This window comes from Myiozetetes cayanensis, unplaced genomic scaffold, assembly GCF_022539395.1.
Source record: "Myiozetetes cayanensis isolate MyiCay16 unplaced genomic scaffold, myiCay2020 scf3, whole genome shotgun sequence".
NCBI classification, from domain to species: Eukaryota; Metazoa; Chordata; class Aves; order Passeriformes; family Tyrannidae; genus Myiozetetes; species Myiozetetes cayanensis.
Window position 1 is genome coordinate 65329813 of NW_026087521.1, and position 22484 is coordinate 65352296.

The window sequence follows — 22484 nt, forward strand, 5'->3', positions numbered from 1 at the left end:
TTCAGTCTGTACACATACTGAAGATCGATAACTGCAATTCTAGCTCATAAATTCTGATTCTTATAGCTGTATTAAGAATAAAGAGGTCAGAAAAGGGATTCTTGTGCAGGCTTTTTTCCTTTATTTTTTTCCATTCCCAACCTCCCCCTAGGTTTGTATAAATGGATCTGTAAGTTATTGTTAACATAAGGTAATCTTGGATTACTTAATGCTTATATATCACTAGCCTACCATGATGACAAAATGGTTATTTTACAGTCAGAATGGGTAAAATCCCTCACTAATTCAAACTCTGTTTTGAAGCAAAGCTGACTTTTGAGATTATATCATTTGCAAAATGATTACGTTCAAAACATGACATTGGGAGCAGCAGTTGGCAGTGTAATGGCTCTACTTGTCATTAGATCGGTTAAAACCAAAACAAATGGGATGACTATCACTGTTATGTAGGCAATTAGCTCATTTTGTTATAAATACAGTAATGTAATAACCTTGATTTGCAATTCATCTGTCTGGGCAGTAATTTCTTTTGTTACGATGCTATTTTTATTTCAAATATTTCTACACATTGTTTAATCAGTATTTATTTGGAATTTTTCACCACTGAGAAGGACATTTGGTGCTAGGAATCATAGTTTTTGCAAGATTATATTGGCTGCTTCTGACTGATGTTTTGGAGAACAATCCCTGTTCTTTTAAAAAGAGAAAAAAAGGTTATCTTAATGCACATTACCTTCTAAAACTAAACAGCAAGGACTACTGTAAACTCTTCTTACTGGTGTCTATAGAAGAATAAAAATGTCAGAGCACATTTATTTCCTTTCAGAAGTTTGAACCACATCACTTCAGCCCCAGAATCGGGCCTATCTGACGTTTGTGTCTGTATGTTTGTTAGGAATTTTAAAATTGCAGGAAAGTGTTATGCTGAGTACCCTTTAGCAGTGTTCAGAATTGACTGTTAAAATTATGGAAAGTATATAAACTGTCAGTTTAGCTTCACATCAGAGATATTTTGCTTTTCCTTTTTTTTTTTTTTTTTTTTTTCCAGTGAGGAAAAAAAAGCAGATGTCATTTGAAGGATTTGTAAGGTACATGAACTCAGAAGAATGTTCGATATTTAAGATCCAGCACAAGACCATCTACCAAGATATGAACCACCCATTGTGTGACTATTTTATTTCATCTTCCCACAACACCTACTTGATATCTGACCAGCTAAGGGGACCCAGTCATCTGTGGGGATATACCAGGTATTTAGATATTGATTTTTAATATTTTAAACATCCTTTGGCTGTTTTTTTTTAAATGAATACTAAGCCATGTATAATCCTACTTGGCAAACAGGAACGAAGCCGTCACAGATACAAGTTGAAAATGGGAGAGTGGTATTTGATTTTGTGTATAGACTTTTCAATATACTTGCCAAACCATCTGTTCATAGTGTGGAAACAATCTATTTTTTTCACTTACACCTCAAAAAATCAACCTTTCAGCAAATGGAGTCTATAGTATGGCGCACAGTATATGATTAAATCAGTTTTTAATCTCAACATGCCATGCAAAAGTAAATAACTCCCTGTTACAAATATAAAATTTCCAGGCAATCTCTAATCTGATCAGTATATAGGATGTAAGGGCACAGTGTGTTGGAGCATGTCAAGGATATCTGTGATCAGTGCATGCTGCAAGTTTAGAAACAGCAACAACAACAAAACATGGGCACTCTGGTAGCCAGGAGGGAGAATGATCTTGCAGTGTATGACTCCAGGATGATGATGACCTGATGATCAGGATGCCTTATTGCCAAAAAAGGGAAGAAGAAAAGGAATTGTGTAATGACAGCAACATAGAGGGGCAGAAAGTATTAAGAACTTGGAAGAAAAGTGTCCACCATTCCTATTATTTGTACTACGTTAGTGACATGAAAGCAGTTGGAACTGTCATCTATCTCAACCTTTTTTTTGTTTTGGTGGCTCTCTGAATATTCTAGAATGACTTGTAATCATCAGAAACGTTAGTGAATTTCTAGGAGTATTTAAAATTCTATGATGTTAACACTGCCTTGCTGAAAGTAATTACATAGAGGGTATAAACCCCCATCTCTTCATCTTTATCTGCTGTTAGTGTGAGGAAAATGCTAAAATCAGCTAGAGGCATCTTTGAGATGTTGTAAATGTGAAGGGCAGCATGTAAGAGATAGGTTGGTAATTAAGTAAAATAATCTGGAAGAAATGTTTCAATTATTTACCAGGCAAATGTTAGAGACCTAAGACCTTTAAGGGATTTCATTAGCATATTAAAAATTAAACCAGTAAATTTAAGGCACCTAAGAAACTTTAGCACTCCCTCTTACAAATAAGGTGGGCGTAGAACAACTGAATTACATAAAGACCAAGAACAACCTGTCTCTCTAAGTGCAATGCTCTTATTTTTAAGTACAGTGATCCTCAAACTTGCAGGCAAGTCCTGGAAAAGTAATAGAAAAGCCCATTTATTCTTCTATTTTAAGTGGCAGTTTGCCATTATTCCACAATTCCTTTACTGAAATCTTTTACCCTCTTTTTTTACTTTCTTAATGAAGGTTATTCAGGTAATCCCTTACTCTTTAATGCTCCAATATAGTTTATTACCTAACTTACCTAAGGTAAACAACAGAAAGTATTGCTCTGTCTCATATCTGTATAATTCTATAGGATTTCTTTTTTTTTTTTTATGATGAAAAGAATAGAGGCTCTTTTTTTGGTAATTAATTGATGTGGCTTGTAAACAGAAATACAGCAACTTGTAGAAAAAAGTTTGATATCCTTCTTTTGACCGTAAAATTGTTTCTTTTATTCTTCCAAAGTGCTCTCCTGAAAGGGTGTCGTTGCCTGGAGATCGACTGCTGGGATGGCTCCAACAATGAACCCATTGTGTACCACGGCCACACTTTAACCAGCAAAATTCCATTTCGTTCTGTAATCCATGTGATTGACAAGTATGCCTTTATGGTACGTTTATACACGTGTATGTATATGTAGGTTGGTTACGATGTGATGGTGGCTTTAACAAAGCCCAGGGGCCTGGTTATTGTCGGAGATTCTCCAGGGTAAAACAATCAGAAACAGAGGCAGTGCTTGTGGCAGTGGGCAGAAATTAATCACAGGAAAATTGTGCTATCTGTTCTTCATTTGTTTTTAATTTGTTTTTAAAGGAAGAGTAAACATATTTTGCTGGATGATTATAAACCAAACTTGCTGCAAAGAGTTCAGGTGATCTTTGTTAGGTGGAATGCTCACCTGAGTTCCCTTAATCAAGGACTGAATGTAAAGTGAACAACTACTTCAGAATCAGTCTGGGGTTTTACTCCTTTATAACTTTTAAATCTTTTTGCTTCACTTACTCTTCTGTTGCTATCAGTCCATCTTATATCCTATGTCTGAGTTTATGAAATAGACAAAATATAGCTTATAGATTATAACTGAGTTTCAGACTTACTCTGTTTTCCATTTCCTCCCTTTTTATTTTAAGTGTTGAACCTGATGAGGGTTGCAAGCTACTGATGTCTTTTTGTCAGGTGACTTGTAAGGGCAGTGTCCCTTCTGCCCATCTCTGGCAAAGCAGCAAAAGGTGGAGAGTTTTTGGCACTGTCTCAGGCTCTTGCAGAGGTTTCTGGCAAAACTCCTGCTCCAATAAGTCCTGAATGAAATTAAGACAACCCTTGAATTCAGGCCAGCATTATGTTTAAATGTATATATCTGTGATCGTACATTTATATGGATTTTTACACATGTATGTTTATAGCCTTCTCAGTGTTAATCAAAGCTGTGTTTTTTTCTATTCTGATTTCTATATACAATTTAATTCACCTCTGTTTTTAAAAGTGAAATAAAAAACATGGTTTTATTTCACTGTTCTTCAAAACCCATTAGATATAACTCTCCTGCTCTTGCTAATCCACCACATGTTGTACTTAATCCAAACTTCATTTCACAGGGGCAAGTTAGAGTAAGATGATAAAATCACAATAGGTAATGGTTCATACTAACTGTGCTTCTATTAATAGTCAATAGCAAATGCTCAGGGGACAAGTGTGAAGACAGAGTAAAAAAAATAGCACTTCCCTTAGAAACGGACAATTTAGGTCCTGCTCAAGTAAAGATTTTATTCAGAGTTTTTGTTTTCAGTAACCACCAGTATTACTGGCAAGTTATGAGATTAACTTATACAGTCTAAATGGACATGTTTCATTTGAGCTCTTCTCTGATTTTTACTCAATTTCCCTTGTTCTATCTGTCTTGCTTGAGTACTGTGATGAGCAAAGCATGCAGAGTCCCAAGAAAAGTTCGTGATATTATGAACAAAGTAGATGCATAGCTTGTTCATGTAAAGGCAGTGATCTCTGAACAAGCTTTAAGGATACTCAGCTTGAAATGTCATCAATTAAAATATGTCCTAAACTAAAGCAAAAGACATTTAATCCTGCTGTACTTCGTCAATTTTAATTTTAGAATCTGATTTTACCTTTTAAAAACCAAAGAGTTCTTTTTACACCTCTGTATATGTCTAGCCCTGATTTAACCCCCCTTTACATCCTGAAGATACATTTTTCTCTTCTTCAATTGTGCTTTCTCTTTTCCATAAATACTGTGAGCCTTTATATTGTGTTACTAACCTGGAACAACTGATCTATATTCTGAACATTTGAAAATAAAGGAAAATACAGATTGGTAAGGGGACTTTTAAATAAGATATTTTGCAAAAGCAAGTGATCCTCTTTTTATTTATGAATAATAAAACCTTTAAATTATATTTTCAGTCATCTGCCTATCCACTTGTACTGTCTTTGGAGAACCACTGCAGCCCTAAACAACAGGAAGTAATGGCAGAGTGTTTAAAAAGTATTCTGGGTGACAAACTTCTTACTTCACCAATTGGTGGTGAGACAGAGATGACTAGACTACCTTCTCCTGAGGTAATAAGATTGCACTTTTCTCTATGAAAGATATGGAAAAAGATGTATTTATTTTGTTTGTTTGCTTGTTCTTAATTCTCTGCAACTGAATGTATGGAACACTTCTGGTGTCTGAAATAGACCTCAGATAGTAACACAAAAATATTTAAACAGGACAGAAAAGCCACATGAAAAATACATGCTAGTGTATCTGTTATCTGCTAATTTATTTTTTGTTGTTTAAATTGAAGGAAATTCCTGAAATTTAAGCATGTTATTGAAATGGAAATCCGAATCTAAATTTTTTGGCAACAACAATGGTGATGAAACTTTCTTATTGATTTCTGCTACTGCAAACACATTCTCTCTTTCTCAGTGTGTTTCTCCCTGAGACTGTTTCTCAGCTGGTGGCTTCAGACCCCTGGGATATGAAGTCAGACAAGGCAATTAGATGGGTGTTGAAAATTTTATTGCAAACTAAAACAAATAAATTCCCATTGTTCCAGTCTTTGCACACAATTATCTTTCAAGGACAAAAGTTTTTTTAAAAATCTGTTGTGGCACGATGCATACATCCAAAATACTTATTTAGACTTGTCAATCTTGTCAGTGATAAATATATTGTGGTTTTTTGTTTGTTTTTGTTTTTGTTTTTTTTACGGTAATTGAAAAAGAATGCAAATGAAAATATGGGGAGGAAACACTGTCACAAGGAAAAAAACCCCCACACAAAGGGATTTTAAGGATGTATCAAGGAAAAATATTTTTAAGAGATGTGTCCAAAAGATATACTAAAGAAACATGCATACTGCTATATTTCCATGTAGTTGTAAATATATTTATTATATAAATTTCTCACTCAACATAGTTTTTTGTTGTTGTTGTTGTAGCGTTACATTTTTTAATATCACAGTGTCCAATATCACTTTGAAACTTTGAAAGTTTTTTGTAACATAGAAAAAAATATAACTTATATTGAACAGGAGGGTTTGTTTTGAAGCTTCTCGAAGCATGACTGGATTCAGTGTCTTACCTGTCCAAGGATCATATGGTGTCTGTATCAAGCACAAAATCACTGTGCTGCATACGAATCTTGGAGTCACTGAATCACATACTTAAAAACATGACTTTTTAAGAGGTGTGTCCCTTACCATATGACTACTGCGACCCAGGGAATTCATTCTTCATATTCCCATGCCTTAGAGTTTTCATATGTAAGCTCTGTAGAATTTTTGCCTGAAAATGCATTGCTGGGTCTATAAATATAGAAATGCTGTTCAGGCGAGATTCATTCTCCTAAACTTTTAATATTAAAGTGATGTGAGATGCGTTACACATCTGTGTGAGATTTAAGGATTACCTAAATAATGCCACTGTCCCCAGCTGTTTACAGAAGTCTGAATTTAATAAATTGTTATATCTTGAGAATGAGCAAAAATTAGGATTTTAGCTGCCCTGATCAAGCATGTAAGAAAAATCAATAGGATTTTACTTAGCAATGGAAATATGCAGCTATGACTGAACTTGTAAATTGAGTTGTCAACTTGACTTTTGGGGAGCATCTTTTTGAAGAACCCCTTTTGGTCCATTTTCAAAAGGAGTTTAGTGGTATCACAACTTTAAGGCTTGGGACCTTGTGTATACTCAAAACCTGGGTAAAATAATTTTCATTTGAGTAAGTCAGATGCTGAACTTGGTCTTCAACCTGCTTCACTTAAGCAGTGCAAAAGAGATGTTACAGAACCATAAATGATGAATTTAAAATGCTATGTGTGAGAAGGATTCACAGTTAGTGTAAAAAAAAAAAAAAAGCTGTCCTCTATATGGTTTACTCTTCCACTTTTTTCAAGATGGAACACTGGTGACATAAGGGAACAAACCATCTCAGTGTTCTTCAAATGATTCTCTTGTCTGTTCGTGAAGTGGGATACCACAGTTTCTCCAAACACTTCATAGAAACTTCTGCCAATTACAGATTCTTTTTAGATCTTTGTGTTTTGAAGACTTTGCTGGAAATTATTTTCTCCTCTGGTGTCTGGTCAATCTTCTAATCCCTTTTCCAAGAAGGTTTTGAGCTATACCATTGCCAGCTGATGTGACTGTGTGTGTCAGGAAGAAGGAATAAAATGCAGAGCAAACCCATTCTTAGATGTTTCCTTGGACCACTGGTCATGCAATGATGTCTCCTACCACTGTAAGTCTAAGTGAAAGGTCCAAGAGGACCTTTCCAAAATCTGGTCTAAGGAGATCCAGAAAAAGAAAACTGGATGATCACTGAACACTGTTGATCTCTGCTTTTTCTTAATACTTGCTTGCCCTGAGAAAACCCCCCCGGAAATTTCAGGAAAAGAGATTTTTTTAATTCTTTGCCCTCAGCCATATATGCACCCTTCCAGCTGACTATACTAGTACTGTTAATTTCCTGGAATAATACTGTATTCTGTAGCATCTCAAAATACGATTCTTTCTCTACATGTGGAAGAAAGAGAAGGGAAGACTTTTGTTCTGTTTCTTCCTTTCACACACCCTTTATTCAATGAGAAACTGAGACTACTCTTAAGCTTAATCAATCTCTTTCACCTCCTTCCCAAGCAGATAATTTTGCACCCAAAGCAAAAGACTCACTGCCATTGTTTCCTCACATCTTGCCTACTGTGGTGCTCCTAAAGAGACTTCATGAACTTCCTTTAACATTCACTGGAATGTCAAATCCTTTGAGTCAGTTCCCACATCAAATTACATTTGACATCAGTGGCTGGTGCCAGAGATCCCTGCCAGTTGCACCAGCAGTCCTGGTGATATGCTGATATAAAGTGACAGAATGTAGTGTCATATGCAGCAGTCTGTAGATGAACTTAGAAAATATTAGAATCCAAGAAGAAATAAGTTTTTACTTATTCCTCTGTATCCGCCCTCTCTATGAAGTTTGAATGCTATTGAAAGAAATAAGTAAGCCCCCAATGCAACATAGAAAAGAATGTAAACACATTGATGCTTTTGATGAAGGTTTGTTCCTCAGTTATTTTTGTAGTACATCAAACTGCCTTACACTGCTGACAGAATATATACAAAAGATACTTAGGAATTTTCCATTATTTGCAGGTTTTCTGTCACAAAAGTGGAATGAGATATTGATGTGTTGTTGACTGAAAGTGAAGTGGCAACCACTGTTATTTTACAAGTTGTCTTTAATGTTTATCACACAGCTGCAAGATCAGTTACTGTATTGTGGTGGTTCAGAAGCATTTCTGGCCAGGATTGCCAAGGTTTCCCCTCAGTTATTAGAATCATGGTGTCTGTTTTCCTAGAATGCACCAGTCTTGGTGAACCAAGTATTGAAGTCTTCAATGTCTAGATATGATATTGGAGTGTGTGTTCATATTACTACTGCACTACTGCACCCTTCTACCTGTTGCACTGAGAAACTTTCAAAACTTAGTTGTACCTGGCTGTCTATGATCTGTGGCAAAGAGATTCTTACTGACTAACTGTAACATCTGACAAAATGGTAATGGTCAGATTAACCTGTGGCTGTTCGATTCAGTATTCAGTTTAACCATCCCCCTATCTACCTCTCTTGTATAACATCGTAGGGTTTTATAATCTTATTTCCTTGTTATTGAAAAACTAGGACATGAAGATTTTCACTGAGAAATTCAAGACCAAGGCTGCTTTAGCATGTCTAATTTTGTTGCTTCAGTGATGAGATTCATTCCTATTTTTTTGACCTACAAGTCCAGTATGCAAATGTTTTGACCAAGTCTTTGCATTGGGAATATCTTTGCTTCTTAGCAAGTCAAAACATTTCTAGTCCACTGTTTTGCCTTTCAGTCTGCCTATGGTATCTATTCTTTACAAAAATGAGAAGAAAGATGTTGAAAATGTAACATGCCTTGGTGATGATCTATAAAATAAGAAAATCAGTATTGTTTATCATAAAATTTCTGGATTCTCTAGGTTCTAGTGAGAACTTACTGAAGACTCATATGATTCCTATACTGTTTCTGGGCATTACACTCTACAGTCTTTTTCGAGGAACATGGTTTTCCCACAAATGTATTAAACATGTAAAAGTCACTTTCCTGTTGTTGATAATTTTCCTGTATTGTAAAAGAACTTCAGAAGATAATTAAAAACAAAAAATTACCATATTTTGTATCATAAATCATGGTAGGTCTTAGGCTGATGGTTTATTTTCTGTATAAAAATTGGATCCATGGTATCTTGGAACCTTGAACTGTGGTAAAGAATTTGCACAGGAAGGCCCCAAGCAAACTATACTAATTAGCCTGACCAACCTGTAACCATCTTTCTTTGTAATGAACCTTTGGATTTCCTTCCAATCCATCCACCAGAGATTTACTTGCCTAGGCAGAAAGTCATCTCTGATATAGTACAGCTGTTTAGCCTTGGACCAGACTTACATGAAGTCTATTACTGAAGCACAATACAGGACTATAATTTTCAGTGTCAGGGTCATCTCCCTGGGTAAATTTGTTGTATGAAAACTTGTTATGAGATAGCTAAAGTGAAACTCCTGATACAATTAATATCTGTTTAACTAGAGCTCAGACACTGATGGTAGTATTGATTTCAACTGTCTTCATAACTGTGATTTATAAGTTGCCACTAGGACATCCATCCACATATTTACTGATTCTTCTTGAATCAGTGAAGAATGCTGGTGTTGGGTGCTTTTAACAGTCCTACTTAAGAAATGTTGTCATTATCTTAGGAGTTATCCCTATATTAGGCTTCACAGGAGGTATTGCATAAGTCTTGAACTAGAAAACTATGTAAAACTTATATTGATTCTAAACCTGTTACTCAGCAAGGTTTTCAGGATTAGATATTCCTCTAGTTAAGCACCTACAACTGGTTAGGAAAAGAGAAAACTACATGCTAAATTTAAATAGGGGAAGTTGTTATTCTCTTTTTAATACTCATCACCCAAAACCAGAGTTTATTCTCTACATTTCTGGGGAATTAATTTTGTCCTTTTGTACATTAATTGCAGTGGTCAGTTAGGTGGATTTGCCTGATCCAAATCCATGATTTTGTCTTGGAGTCAACTTCAGCTGTTCTGATTTGTGTTGTACATCACGTTAAGCAGAATGTACAAGAAATAAGTTTTGTTCATTTAATTATGTAAATATTTGTCCCAGTTGATGGTACTTGGAGGCTTTTGCTTATGCCAGCCTTGAAGTCCCATTATGCTCTAGGGAAGATTTATTATGTTTTACATATTTAATTTTTTTATTATGCTTACAGTTTATATAGAAGTTCATAGCAAATGTATTTCTAACATATTTTGCCTTTCATATCAAAACTAGAAAGGAGAAGTTAAAATAAATGTTCAGACTTTCAGCTCATTAAAGGACCTTTCAGCTCTTTTAAAAGACTTGGACATTTGGAGAAAAAGGTGCTACATGTTTAGCACTGCTGATTACCAGTTAAAGAACTCCAATTTCACACAGTCAGTGGTTTTGTAACCATGCATTTGTCATAGGTCTTTTTTTTTGAAGATACATTTGAAGTTAGAACTTAAAATCCTTGGTGTGCCATTTTTTCAGTTCAGGGTTCACTTTCTGTGATTTGGGATAACTGTTATTGGAATTTGCTTCTGGCCAAATAATAGCAAAATTTCATATTGCTAGAGTATTCTCTGTAATGGTTTTTGAAAATATTTAAATGTTTTTAATGATTTAAAACGTTATCTCTGTAAAAACTTAAGAAAAAACCTTAAAAAACTTGTCCTTCCTCAGGGTATTTACATTTTTGCTGATAGTTCATAAACAGAATTTAAGAAACTGACTTCAAACACCAGGACCCGTTTTTACAGGCTCATACACACATGCTATGGCATTTTTTTACTTAAAGTAAATTTACATCTAGGAGGCAGCAATGCAGCCATAGAAAGGTTTTCCTTCCATTATATACCAGGTCCTTTTTTTGTTCTTTTTAATTTGTAGGCTTAAATCTTACCTACAAATAGCAAAATACAACACCAAAAGTGGACAGAACTGCTTTTAAATATTGGGAAGCAGGAACATGCAAAGGAAAATCCAGAACTCTTAAAAATTATGAGTAGCATTAATCATATTACAACGCTCCTAAAAATATTGCAGGGATAAAAAATGAGTGCATCAATAAGAAATGAAGGAAATGTTAAAGGGCATCCTTATTCTGAGTCACCAGTGCAGAGAGACTAATCAAATCTTACAGCAGCATGGCATTGATAGATATTAAGCATAGGGTATCTCATTCCACTGGCACACTGGCAAACTACTAACACAAGATCTGAACTGATGAGGGGATTATGAGCAATGGAGATTGCTATGTAAATAACTGGAATGTCTATTTCCTTGCCTATGGCTGTAGTTTCCATTATAGAATTTAGTTTTATATGTTTGTATCATCTGTACTTAATGGATACTTTAAAATACAACATGTCAGTTACCTTTCATTTACTGTGAGATTATTTGTTCCCTGTTTCTGTAACCTTCCCAGCATTATAAACTTCCTTTTCACTAGTGTTTATGAAACTTAAGGAATATTTTTGTGGATCACTTCATTTGAGAATGATAGTACGTCCTGTTACTCACTTACAATTCCTGTGTACAGCTGTAGAGGTGAATGTCTGCTACATAATAGCTCCTTTACTATGAATGTTATTTCATAAATCTAAGGGAAATATATCCTCATAGGATTCAGGTGCATAGGTGAAAGCCATGTTCTAAGAATTGATTTCATTTAATGATTTCCCCCTGCATTTTACATTACGTTATTAGGCTGAAACATGCCCATTTAAAACCAGAGAAATTGCTTAGGAAAATCAGAAAACTCTGTTACTTACCTGATCAGATGAACATGAGGATCCACTGTAAACTAACAAAAAAGTTTTAGTTTGGTGCACTAGACAGATATGCACAAAGGCACTAATCAGATAGTGCAACAAATTTCCTGCAGTTGCAATAATAGCTAAAATAACATCCAAATTAGCATCAGATACATGTCTCTATCTATATATATATATATTTAAGATTGTAGTAAAAAAATATACAATCTATGCCTTACCTGGCCATCACCTCTGACACTTCCTACTTTTATCTTTTCATGGTTTCGGCATCTGTGTAACTGTGGTGGAGAGCCTTTTCTCCTATCATGGGTTTAGACAGTCACATTCTGTCATGTGCTTTGATCCCCAGATTCTGTTTGGTTTGCTTCTTTTTGGCTTTTCCCTCACTGATATCTATCTTTACTTCATTTTGTTATCTCACTTCATTATACTTAATAAACAACTTTGAACATGGGTTAAACAATACCAAGAGATGAAAGCCTACAATTAATCCACACAAAATTCTAGTTCCTGCTGTTTCACCTCTTTTCTACAGGCATTAAAATTCAAAGTTCTGATAAAAAATAAAAAAATTGGAACACTTGAAGAAGGTATGCTCAGGACGGATGATGAGACTGGTGCTGAGACTCTTGCTGACACTGTTGCTGACCCTGAAGACTTATCTGACTCGATGTCTGATGATGACTCAGAGGAAACAGCTGTTCTTTACCAATCCAGGAGTCCCTCTAAAAGAAGAGGAGATCGTAGAAGTACATCCTCACCACTTCCAAAAAAGTCAAAGGTAACTTTTGTCTTGATTGAATATAGAGAACACATAGATGTATGTCAGCTTCTTTTTTTTTCTTTTAAGAAGAAGGAATTTATTATTATATAGATAATAATATTAATAGAGACTATGCAATATATGTATTAATAGAGACTAAATTTAAAAGCTAGACTTTAATATAACTTAGAACAATGCATTTTGAAATGACATGTTTTAGCTCACTGTTTCAAAGTTTTCCTCTTCTTACAAGAAACTCCAAGCTGGACCACATCTTAGTATCCAAATAAAAGGCAACCTTTCCCTGTGCTCCCATTTTGAGCTTCCACTGCATTTTTCTCTTTCAAGTCTTGTGCTTGCCCCAGGTGTTCAGTACCACAATAGATCTAAGATGAAGTTGCCCAAATATTTTATTGGTCCCAAGGCCCTCCTGGAGCTATGTATGGAGAACACTTGTAGCAGTTCCTGATGATGACAGACGGAGTTAACTATTTCTTCCTGAAGTCCACCAGTCTACCTTGGAGATCTTGAAGAGTTCCCACTCCCCCATTTTCTTCTGTGCTGGATTTATGCATGAAATGTTTGGTTGTGCTAAAACATTTTTTCAGCACTTAGAATAGAAAAGGTGTTTTTACATTTTTCATGCAGAGACTTAACATTAAGTATTATTTCTGAAAGAGAGAGTAAAGATTGGATGTGATCTTCTTTTTGAAAGTTAAAATTGAACCTAACTTGCATTTTTAAGCAAGTATAATTCTCTACCATGGGAACCTGGTGCATTATCAGGATTCAAACTGCTTTGTTCAAGTTTTTAAAGACACTAAGCTTCACTCTGTATCCAGCCACATCATGCTCTAATTACCTGAATGTGAGTAAACTGGCAGTGCTCCTCAGAGCACAGTGTTCTTGCTGAGAGGTAGTGTTTCTTCTTCTGTGTCCCTTTTCTTTTAATGATTTGATGGTCAAGATCTTTGTTTTTTCCTCTTTCCACCTGATGAAGAGAGATAGTAAGGAGAAATTCTGAGGAAGGATGGAGTCATCTTTGAAGACGAAAAGCCAACTTTCCAGATAATAGGGTCAAATATATTTGTAAGATCATGTTAGAGAGCAGAACAAACACCACATACTCAAGACCAGCAACAACATGTATGTGGTCAAATTTCACAGGCAGAAGAGAAAATGTTTTCCAGGATTCCACTCTGTTGGAGTTTTTATCCTGAGGTCCCATTATGGGAGGGTGGGAGAGCATTTGAATCCACAGCCAGGATGCCCCAGTGGTGCTGTTGGCTTTGCCTCTGTCCCTGCCTGCCTCATCCAGAGAGTTGTGTTCTTCAGGACTTGTGTGACAGTAGATTCCCATTGCTTCTCATGGGACATAGCCCCAGAATAATTAATGCACTTGAACTTTGCACAGTTTAAGAGCCATGAGCAGGGAATCTCTATTATTTTGTCAGGTGAGAATTTGCCTTCAGAAGCTTTAATGACTTGAAAACATTATGAGCACTGTCAGCTCTTTGCTGGGCACTGCCCCTGCTTAGCTCCCAAGTGATGCTAAGCAAAAGGGTCACTTAGTGCCTCACAGTGAGAGAGAACACCCCGGTAAAATCTCAGTCCCTTCGCTTTTGCTTGCTTTGGCAATGGAGGAAGACCAAACAAAGATTTTGGCAAAAGAACTTTCTACCTTATTTAAGAAGAAAGGAGCTTTCCTAACTTCAGAGCAATGCTTGGAGGAATATGCCTATGACTAATTTGCTTGGCATGGTAAAATATTGTCCTGTTATTCTACATTTTGTAGTTGAGTTTATGCTATTGATCTTTTCTAGTTCTTTATGTATTTATGAATATAAAGTTGGATGTATATTTTAATGAGTAATGTTTAAAACCATGAAAAATTATGTTAATTTACATAGCAATCTCAGAATGAGGAAAATGATAAAGAACACTGTGATAGGAAGCACTGGCAGTATCTCTCCATTCACCCTACAATTACTGTGATAAACATGGACACAATAACCTTAATTATCTCTGGCTGTATCAGCTCTCACTATCAAAAGTCATAAATTCATTAACTGTGACACATTTTCTCATACTTTATTCATACAAAATGATAGTTTCTCTGAATTAATAATAGTAATAATAATAATGAAATATGAAAATTGTGACTTTTTTATTTTTCCATTATTCATATGATGATTATTAGGTGAAAAAGCAAAAAATTGCCATTGCATTGTCAGACCTTGTGGTTTATACCAAATCTTCAAAGTTTGTGAGCTTTGAGCATTCCATGGAGAATCAGAAGTGCTATGAAAATAACTCAATTGGAGAGGCTAAAGCACGAAAATTTGTAAAGAATTCAGGTAATTTATTTTGATTTAATCAGCTAAAAGTTTTGTTGTTGCTATGGCTCCCTGTCAGGGGTTAAAATTTTATGAAACACATACTGTCTGATTTTATTTGGTTGTTTTTAAAATACCATTCTAGAAATGTTGTTTGCAGTGCATTTTTAATTTCAGTCGGTTTTGTGAGGAAAATTGAAATTCAACTTTCTTTTAATTTCATGTAGCTTTATAAGAACTAATATTAACATATCTATAAAATGTATGACTGCCTTTTGATTCATTGTTTTCTGCATCAAATAATTTAGAAGTTACAGTCAATACTTGAAAACATGTGGAATAGATTCCACAATCCCTTCCTTGTCTGGTCTCAGCCCTCACTGGGGTTGGGCATGGAGTCCCTCTGGCTTTGGGGAGAGCTGCAGATAAGACTGACAGAATGGATGAATGCCAGAGAAGGCAGTTTGCTCCATTGGACCAGACCTTTCATACCAACCAAGTTAGGTTACTCAAAACTCATTCTGTGTTGGAGCATCTCCGTTTGCTGCAGCCACTACAGTGCAGCCTCTGCTGTTTGAGCTCCAGCTGCCTGCCAAGAGCCTCGAGGGAGTGTTAAGGAGAGAGATCTCTGATCGTGGCAATGAATCTGCCACATGCCCATTCACTCAGGGCCAGTCCAGCTGCCACCCACCCCTTTGTGGAGGTGATTCAGTGGCTGGTTGGGTGAATGGTGCTGAGCGGCATCAAAACAAGTAGGGTTTTGCCAACAGACAATCCTCTCTGGCTCCTCCAGCAATCTAATGATCATAAAAGTAGTTATATTGAAAACAAACAAAAAAAACCCCAGCTAAAACCTCACCCAAAGAAGGAACAAACCAAACCAAACAAAAACCCCCAAAAATGCTGTGAAGGGAGGATGGAAAAGATCAGAGTGGTGACTCTGGAAATGAATAACCTTTTGTTTAATTACTAAAAAGGAATTGTGTAGACAGAAGTCACCTGAAGTTTGCCACATCTGTGTAGTTTATGCCTGCATATGAGGAGAGAAGGAACGCTGCTAGCAGGAAGAAAAACAACCCACTTACTATCTTCTGAAGCTTATAAAAGAACCATTTAAGTGTCACTTAAAAATGTGCTCAGCACTGGTCTTGATATTCTTCAGTCATTTTATTTAATCCTCAAAATAGCAAACAAACTAAGATCATCTTGGGGTGATTTTTTTCCCACTGAGCTACTAAAGAATGAGGGGGCTTTGAGCAGTTTCCTGGTTTGTGTCTTGGTTTTCCATGAGAACACAGTGGGCTTTAGTGAAAAATCATATATTTACCTAGCAAAGAGGTGAAGAAACAGAATATTGCAGTGTAGGGATGATGCTTGGTTATTAAACAAAAGTCTACATTATATGCAGAAATGTAATTCAAATATGCACAAAATATTGAAGTTTTAAAATAGGATTTTAGCTGTATCTCAAAGAGGTATATTAATATAATACATATATTAATGTTAAAATAGAATACATTGTTATGATATTGAGTAAAAAAAATTGCCGGATCAGATTATTGTATTTTTATTGTTATTTATTTAAATAGACTCTCTTTATATAACAAAGTTTTTCTTACGAAGCTTTTATCATTCTGTTTTTAAGCTAAAGAGTTTATTTCACATACTACAAGATTTATCACAAGAATCTACCCGAGAGGATCAAGAATGACTTCTTCAAATTATTTTCCTCAAGAGTTCTGGAATGTAGGGTGTCAGATGGGTATGTTTGTCTGCAAAGACTGTTGCTTTCATGGTTTTACAGACACAAGAGGTTTTTTGCTTCCTAGAGTATTTTTTTGTTATGTAAGTTACATATTTTCCCCCAGTGGCATCAATGTCATTTTGTGTTACATAAACTTCTCCTTCAGCCCACATATCCTAGTGATTTTTCATCCTTAGTAATTATAAATATCACTTTGTGTTAGATAGCTGCATCTTATCCCAAACATCCCATTTATTATATTTTATTAGTTTATTTAGTGTGTTATTAATTTGTTTAGAGAATACAACATTTTTAAGCTTCCATTACACAGCAATGGAAGTCTTCGCTGAAGGATCTGTGGGTTTTCAGTGGTTTTCTGTGACTGAAGTTGCACAGATACAGGAAATGTGGGCGCAACAATTAATAGTGGTGCCAAGAATTCCCAGAATAGGATATGCTACTGCAAGGAGCCACTCAAACATTCCTGGTCAGCACAATACCCAGGTGCAGCTCGGAGCTGCTGGGAGTCTCCAGAGTATGTAAAGATGCAACATAAATTTAGCATCTTCGTAGCCAGAACAAAGTTCCCTGAATGATGAAATAAGTCCTGCTTCTCTTCATTTCAAGTTATTAATTTGAAACTGTTAAAAATAAGCATGACTTCTGTACTCAGCAGGCTTTGAGAAATCTCTCACCTGCAAGCGTTTTCCACTTTTTAACGGCTTTAGAGACAATCTTGCTCCTTCATCTCTTTGTTCTTCAGTTTAAAAGATTCTCATTTACAGATTATTTTTCCATGTCTGTCTTCTACGCCTTCTGCAGCCTTAGGTAAAGTAGAGAACAGTATTTTTTGCATCTACATGTATATTCTGCCTTTTATTCTGAGTCTATGCCGAGGACACCTGAGGGAGACTCTGGGGTGAGCAGGGCAGTTTGCCGTAGGCTCCCAGTTTTGAGAGGTGAAAGGTGTGGTCTCACCTTGTTACACTGAAATACACACTCATCCAAGGACAGGCACAGATTTCACTTTGCCTGTAGGGCCCTGAAGCTTATGTCACCCTTGTTCCAGGCTGTCTTTTTCACTAGTTTCTTTTCTCATCTCCAAAAATATCTTCTATGGCAAGTTACCTTCTCCAAAATGTTGTTAACAGCATGCAATTTCCACTCAATCACGCACATATGTATTATTTATTGTTTAACCCCCTAATGTACCCCCAGCTACGCTCCTGCAGTTCGAGAACTTAGGATGAGCACTGCATATACTCTCCCCGTTGCTATTAAACACTAGTAAGTTTGTTTCATGCTTGGAGGAAGCACTGGCCAGAGGTCCTTAATTTAAAATTGAATTAATCTCCCAGGCTTATCATGCTGCAGTTTACTAGTTTTCTTTCTAGCCTGTAAATCTCCATACTTATCTCTGCAAAAAATATCCGTTTGTTAGATCTGAGGCAGAACTTAAGTCTTTCAAAATTAGTTTACTCAGAGTATACTTTAAAGAAGATTCATTCTAAACAATAATATGGAAAACATATGATTTTGGGTGTATAGGGGGTTTGGGCCCCTTACTAGAAGAATTGAAAATATGCAGGAAGTGGCTAAATCTGCCCTCTTGGTCCCTTCATTTGCATCTTCACTTAAAAAAAAAAATCTCAGGGGAATAGGCTGATTTAAACAATTCTTCACATATATTATTTCCAAACCATGTTAGATTTATTCTTAATTCCCTAATCTGTTTTAGATAACTGTTTGGCAGAAATATAACTTCTCTTCACAATGCAGGTCCCAGAGGGAATCTCAGTGAATCTTCTGCTGATGTCCTTCCACTTACTTTGCACAGATCTTTTAATTTTTATGTCTGTCCTGTGTCTGCATAGTCCCCATACCTTTCCTGTGTCCCTGCCATTGCACTTCACATCCCATGCACAGATCCCTTCTGTCACTTCCCTAAAACGGTTCACAGGACTCTCAGATTTCTCCTGTGTCACCTATCCCCTTTCTTCAGCTCCTTTTACCCTCCCCACACCTGCTAGCTCAATTTCCTTTGACATCCATGACTCTTCTGGCTGGGCAAACCTACATAAAATACTGCCTGCCAGGCCTCTGCATCATGGAATGATGAGAGCTGAGCTATTCCTTCACTTCCTTTGGTGATCGACCCAAAACAGTGCTCTTCTCTGTACCTTGCCAGCAATTTTCCCTAAATTGCTTGGAACATATTAACTCAGAGCACTCAGAGCAGCCTGGCACTCAGCTAAAGCAGGATGAAACGGTTCAACAGGCTCAAGATTTGTTGGGGCCGAGGACGAGACAGGTAATTGTGTAAACCTAATTTCCAGAGGAAGGCAAGTTGAAAACCTCAGTTAAGATTACAGAGCTTCCACAAAATCGCTTTTGGATATTACTGGGCACTGCATGTCCATTCTCTGAAAACTGAGACTCCTAAGAGAAGGATAGGTTTTGTGAACAAAGAGGTCTTATGGAGAAAAAAACTCCTTTTAATAGTCTGTGGAAAATTAGTATGCCTCCTGCATATAACTGCAGTGTGGCACTGGAAAGAACTGATTTGGTGAATCCATAGCTCCTTTTTATTTAGTAAATAAAATGAATTTAAAGATTTATGCAGGGAAAGAGAATTCAGGACAGTTATTTAAATAAACATATATCAGTTGAACTATATTGACCGAAGAAAAGCAGAGTAAAAAATCCAAAACATAAGAAAGCTTCAGTGAAAATAAAAATAGAAAGACTTAAATATCTTTTTGAATATGGCCTTTGCATGCAGTATGAAACAATATCCATGTATCAAAACACTCTATAGGAATCACCAAAACCTGTCATAAGTTATATGAGAAAGCCACGGTATGGCAGGTGCAGAATTTTGTATCTGAAGGGGCCATATAGAGCATCTGCTTTCTGGAGCACTCATAAAAATTTATATGCTACTGTGAAAGTTCCCCCACTTGTATGATGGATTTTTTTCTTATTCTGGGCTTTGTTTTGGTCTGTGACATCGAAATGTAGCTTGGCAGTTTTGTCACATCTCTTTTGTGGTTCAATCTTGTGTGCTATAATATAGTAAAAAATAATGCATAAAAAGAGGAATGATATAAAGTTCTGTAACTAGTTCTGATTTTAACCTCTGATTTGAACCTAGGGGAAATAAACCCAGTTATTTACATCTTGGTGTGCCTCACCTGTGCAACTTAAAATGACTGAAGTCTGACCTTGCTTGGGTTCTGTGTCAATACCTATATTATAAATGTCTTCCTAATATGGTTTTAACAGTCCAAGAATTCCTCTTTAGGAAGTGAAAACTAGATTTATTAAAACTCAGCTAATGAACTCAACTGATGAATTCCCCCTATTTCATTTCCTAGGCAAGGAGGATCTTCTTGAAGGTGTTTTAACCTGTTAGACAGGGGAGTCCATGCACAATCTTAGAGGGCCATGCACTGTTATTGGTCGAGCTCATAAGATTCTCTTTTTAACATTCTTTTTGCTTCCTTGTTTTCCATATCCTCCAACTGCTGCAGAATAATCTCCACACCACTATCATAAATCTTACTAAATACTGATGAATAATGTCTTGTGGAAAGATAATACTAAGATGCCAAAGAAATAAGTGTGTTTATTACGTAGTTGGAAAAAATTCCATACCTGTAATAGGCCACACAGCCATCCTGGTTTATGGACCTCCCCAAAAAGCTTGTTTTGCTTCTTACTGTCCATTAGTCCTCAGTCCAATGGGACAGCTGTTAGAATTGCAGACTCCAGGGATATGATTAATCTAATACTTCCAGTAAGAACCTATATTTTTTATATGTGGTCCATTAAACTTCATTGACTTGATCACCACAATCTGTGGTGGGGCAGCTAACTCAGGTGCAGACACGTGCAAGTTAGCTGGGACAGTATCATTCAATATATGAAGCTCTCTAAACATACTTAGCTTTCCTTTGGAATGGCTTCAAGGTCTGGGAGTTGTTTTGAATGACGGTTTCATGTTTCTCCTGCAGAAATGTGTCTACTGTCAGGTTTATGGAAAGGCTGTTGGGTTGCTCTGTAGCCTGTTTATTTTTAGGCAGTTTTTGGTGTATGTATTTTACTGGAATTTCACTTAAAAGCAAGAAACATTGAATTTTATTTTATCAGTTTTTCCAGCTACCTGCACTTCAGACAACCAATAAAATAGTAAATAATTTATCTGAAATCCAGTAAATTTTAAAGAAATACAAAAAAAAAAAATTGCAGGGGCACATGCATCTCTCAAATCCTTGCTGATCTTATTCTAAACTCTGTGTCAGTGAGCCAGACTAAGATAGAAAAGGGAGGCTGGTAAAATACACTGTTCTGCAAAAAAACACAAGTCAAAAAAATTTTAAAAATTATTTTGTAAAAGTATCTGTTTAATGATGAATGAAATCAGTTAAATGACAAGCAAAAGATGCTTAGACTTACACTGAAGTGTAACTTCCATTAGATTCATTAGTGACACATTCATTAGATAACAAAAATCAATTTAAATTTTAGATTTGGTAATTTATCAGAAATACTTTTAGTACTTTTCCCATGAGAACCTCACAAGAGAGGATTCCTAATAGAAACCACTCACAGATATACGTGGACAATGGATGACTTTTAATCATCTGACATCTTTTTGTCCAGTAGAACTACTTGTAATTATGTAGGAACAACATCAGCAATTATGAACTGAAGGGCTGAATTCTTATCATTTCTAATGACAGCGTCTTTAGAGCAAAACTATTGAATTGAATTGTCCAATGACAATAAAAAAAGGACTGACTGCCCATTCCAAGCCTGTCAAGTCAGACAGCTATGCATTTACTCAGTTCTCAAAAGAGTAGTTGCTTTTACCATGGCAGAATCCCTCATGTTGTAGGTCATTCAGAAATTAAGAGTCTGTAGAGTAAGAGCAACCATTTCAAAATACGTCAGTGACAAATAAAGCCAGAAATTGTAATTAAGCTTAATAGAATTTGGAGTCTGAATACCTAAAGCCCAATTTTATTCTGTAAGGAGAAGGAAAAAATACATACAGTCTGAAGAATTTTTTTTTTTTTGGTGGTAGACCAAAGTCCTTGTTCCTAAAGTTTGGGTGGGATCTAAGCCATTCACAGGCTTGGCGAGAGGGCTAAAGCTGCATGAACATTTAAGAAAATTAAAAACCCCAAGGCAAAAGGGATGCTGAGGACACTTAAAAGGCTGACTTTGGACAGTATGTCCTCAAGCCTGAATTAAGTCCCCAGAGATGGCAGCGGGGATCAGAGTGACAGGTCAAGACAAGACCAAACCAGCAAGCAATGCTCAGAGCCATCTGAGGAGGCTGCTGTGATTTGGCAAAGAGTCTTGCTCATGCTGGAAGTCTTTCTATTTCCTCAGATAGACCCAGTTAAAAACAATGCTTAAAAAAGACTATTTTCCCTGGTTTCATACTCTGACCACTCAGTGATGGAGCACATTATCTTTCTTACATCTGTTGGAAGTGAGAAAGGCTTCTAGGGTACTACATATGCATTGCATTTCTCCTGTGCAGACTTATCAGACTGTGTATTAGATTTAGCATATTGAAAATATTATTCAAAGGGAAATATTATTTGTACTTGAGCACACTGTGATAGTTAATGCTTGCACAAGGCTTAGAAATTAGTGTTGTATTTATCATTCAGATGATGATGGTATTATCATATTTTATTTTGATAGAATTTGTTTACTACTGGTGAGATCCCATTGTTGTGTAGTCTACTTCCATTAAATTAATGCTTACCTACTGATATATGAAACAGGTGACAATTTCTCATAATGTTACAGTTTATTCTTCCTTCAGGTGT

The 22484-nt window shown here is 36.1% G+C and overlaps 1 protein-coding gene across 2 annotated transcripts in view; it reads left to right on the plus strand.

The window, feature by feature from the left end:
• The window catches only part of PLCZ1 (phospholipase C zeta 1), a 44327-nt gene that overhangs the window by 9786 nt on the left and 12057 nt on the right, over positions 1–22484 (plus strand). For both annotated transcript variants that reach the window (XM_050324524.1, XM_050324523.1), the window contains exons 4-9: positions 1049–1250; positions 2846–2990; positions 4799–4954; positions 12328–12573; positions 14756–14912; positions 16537–16653. In XM_050324524.1, the coding sequence (XP_050180481.1) occupies positions 1049–1250; positions 2846–2990; positions 4799–4954; positions 12328–12573; positions 14756–14912; positions 16537–16653 (1023 nt within the window). The remainder of the gene's footprint in view (positions 1–1048; positions 1251–2845; positions 2991–4798; positions 4955–12327; positions 12574–14755; positions 14913–16536; positions 16654–22484) is intronic.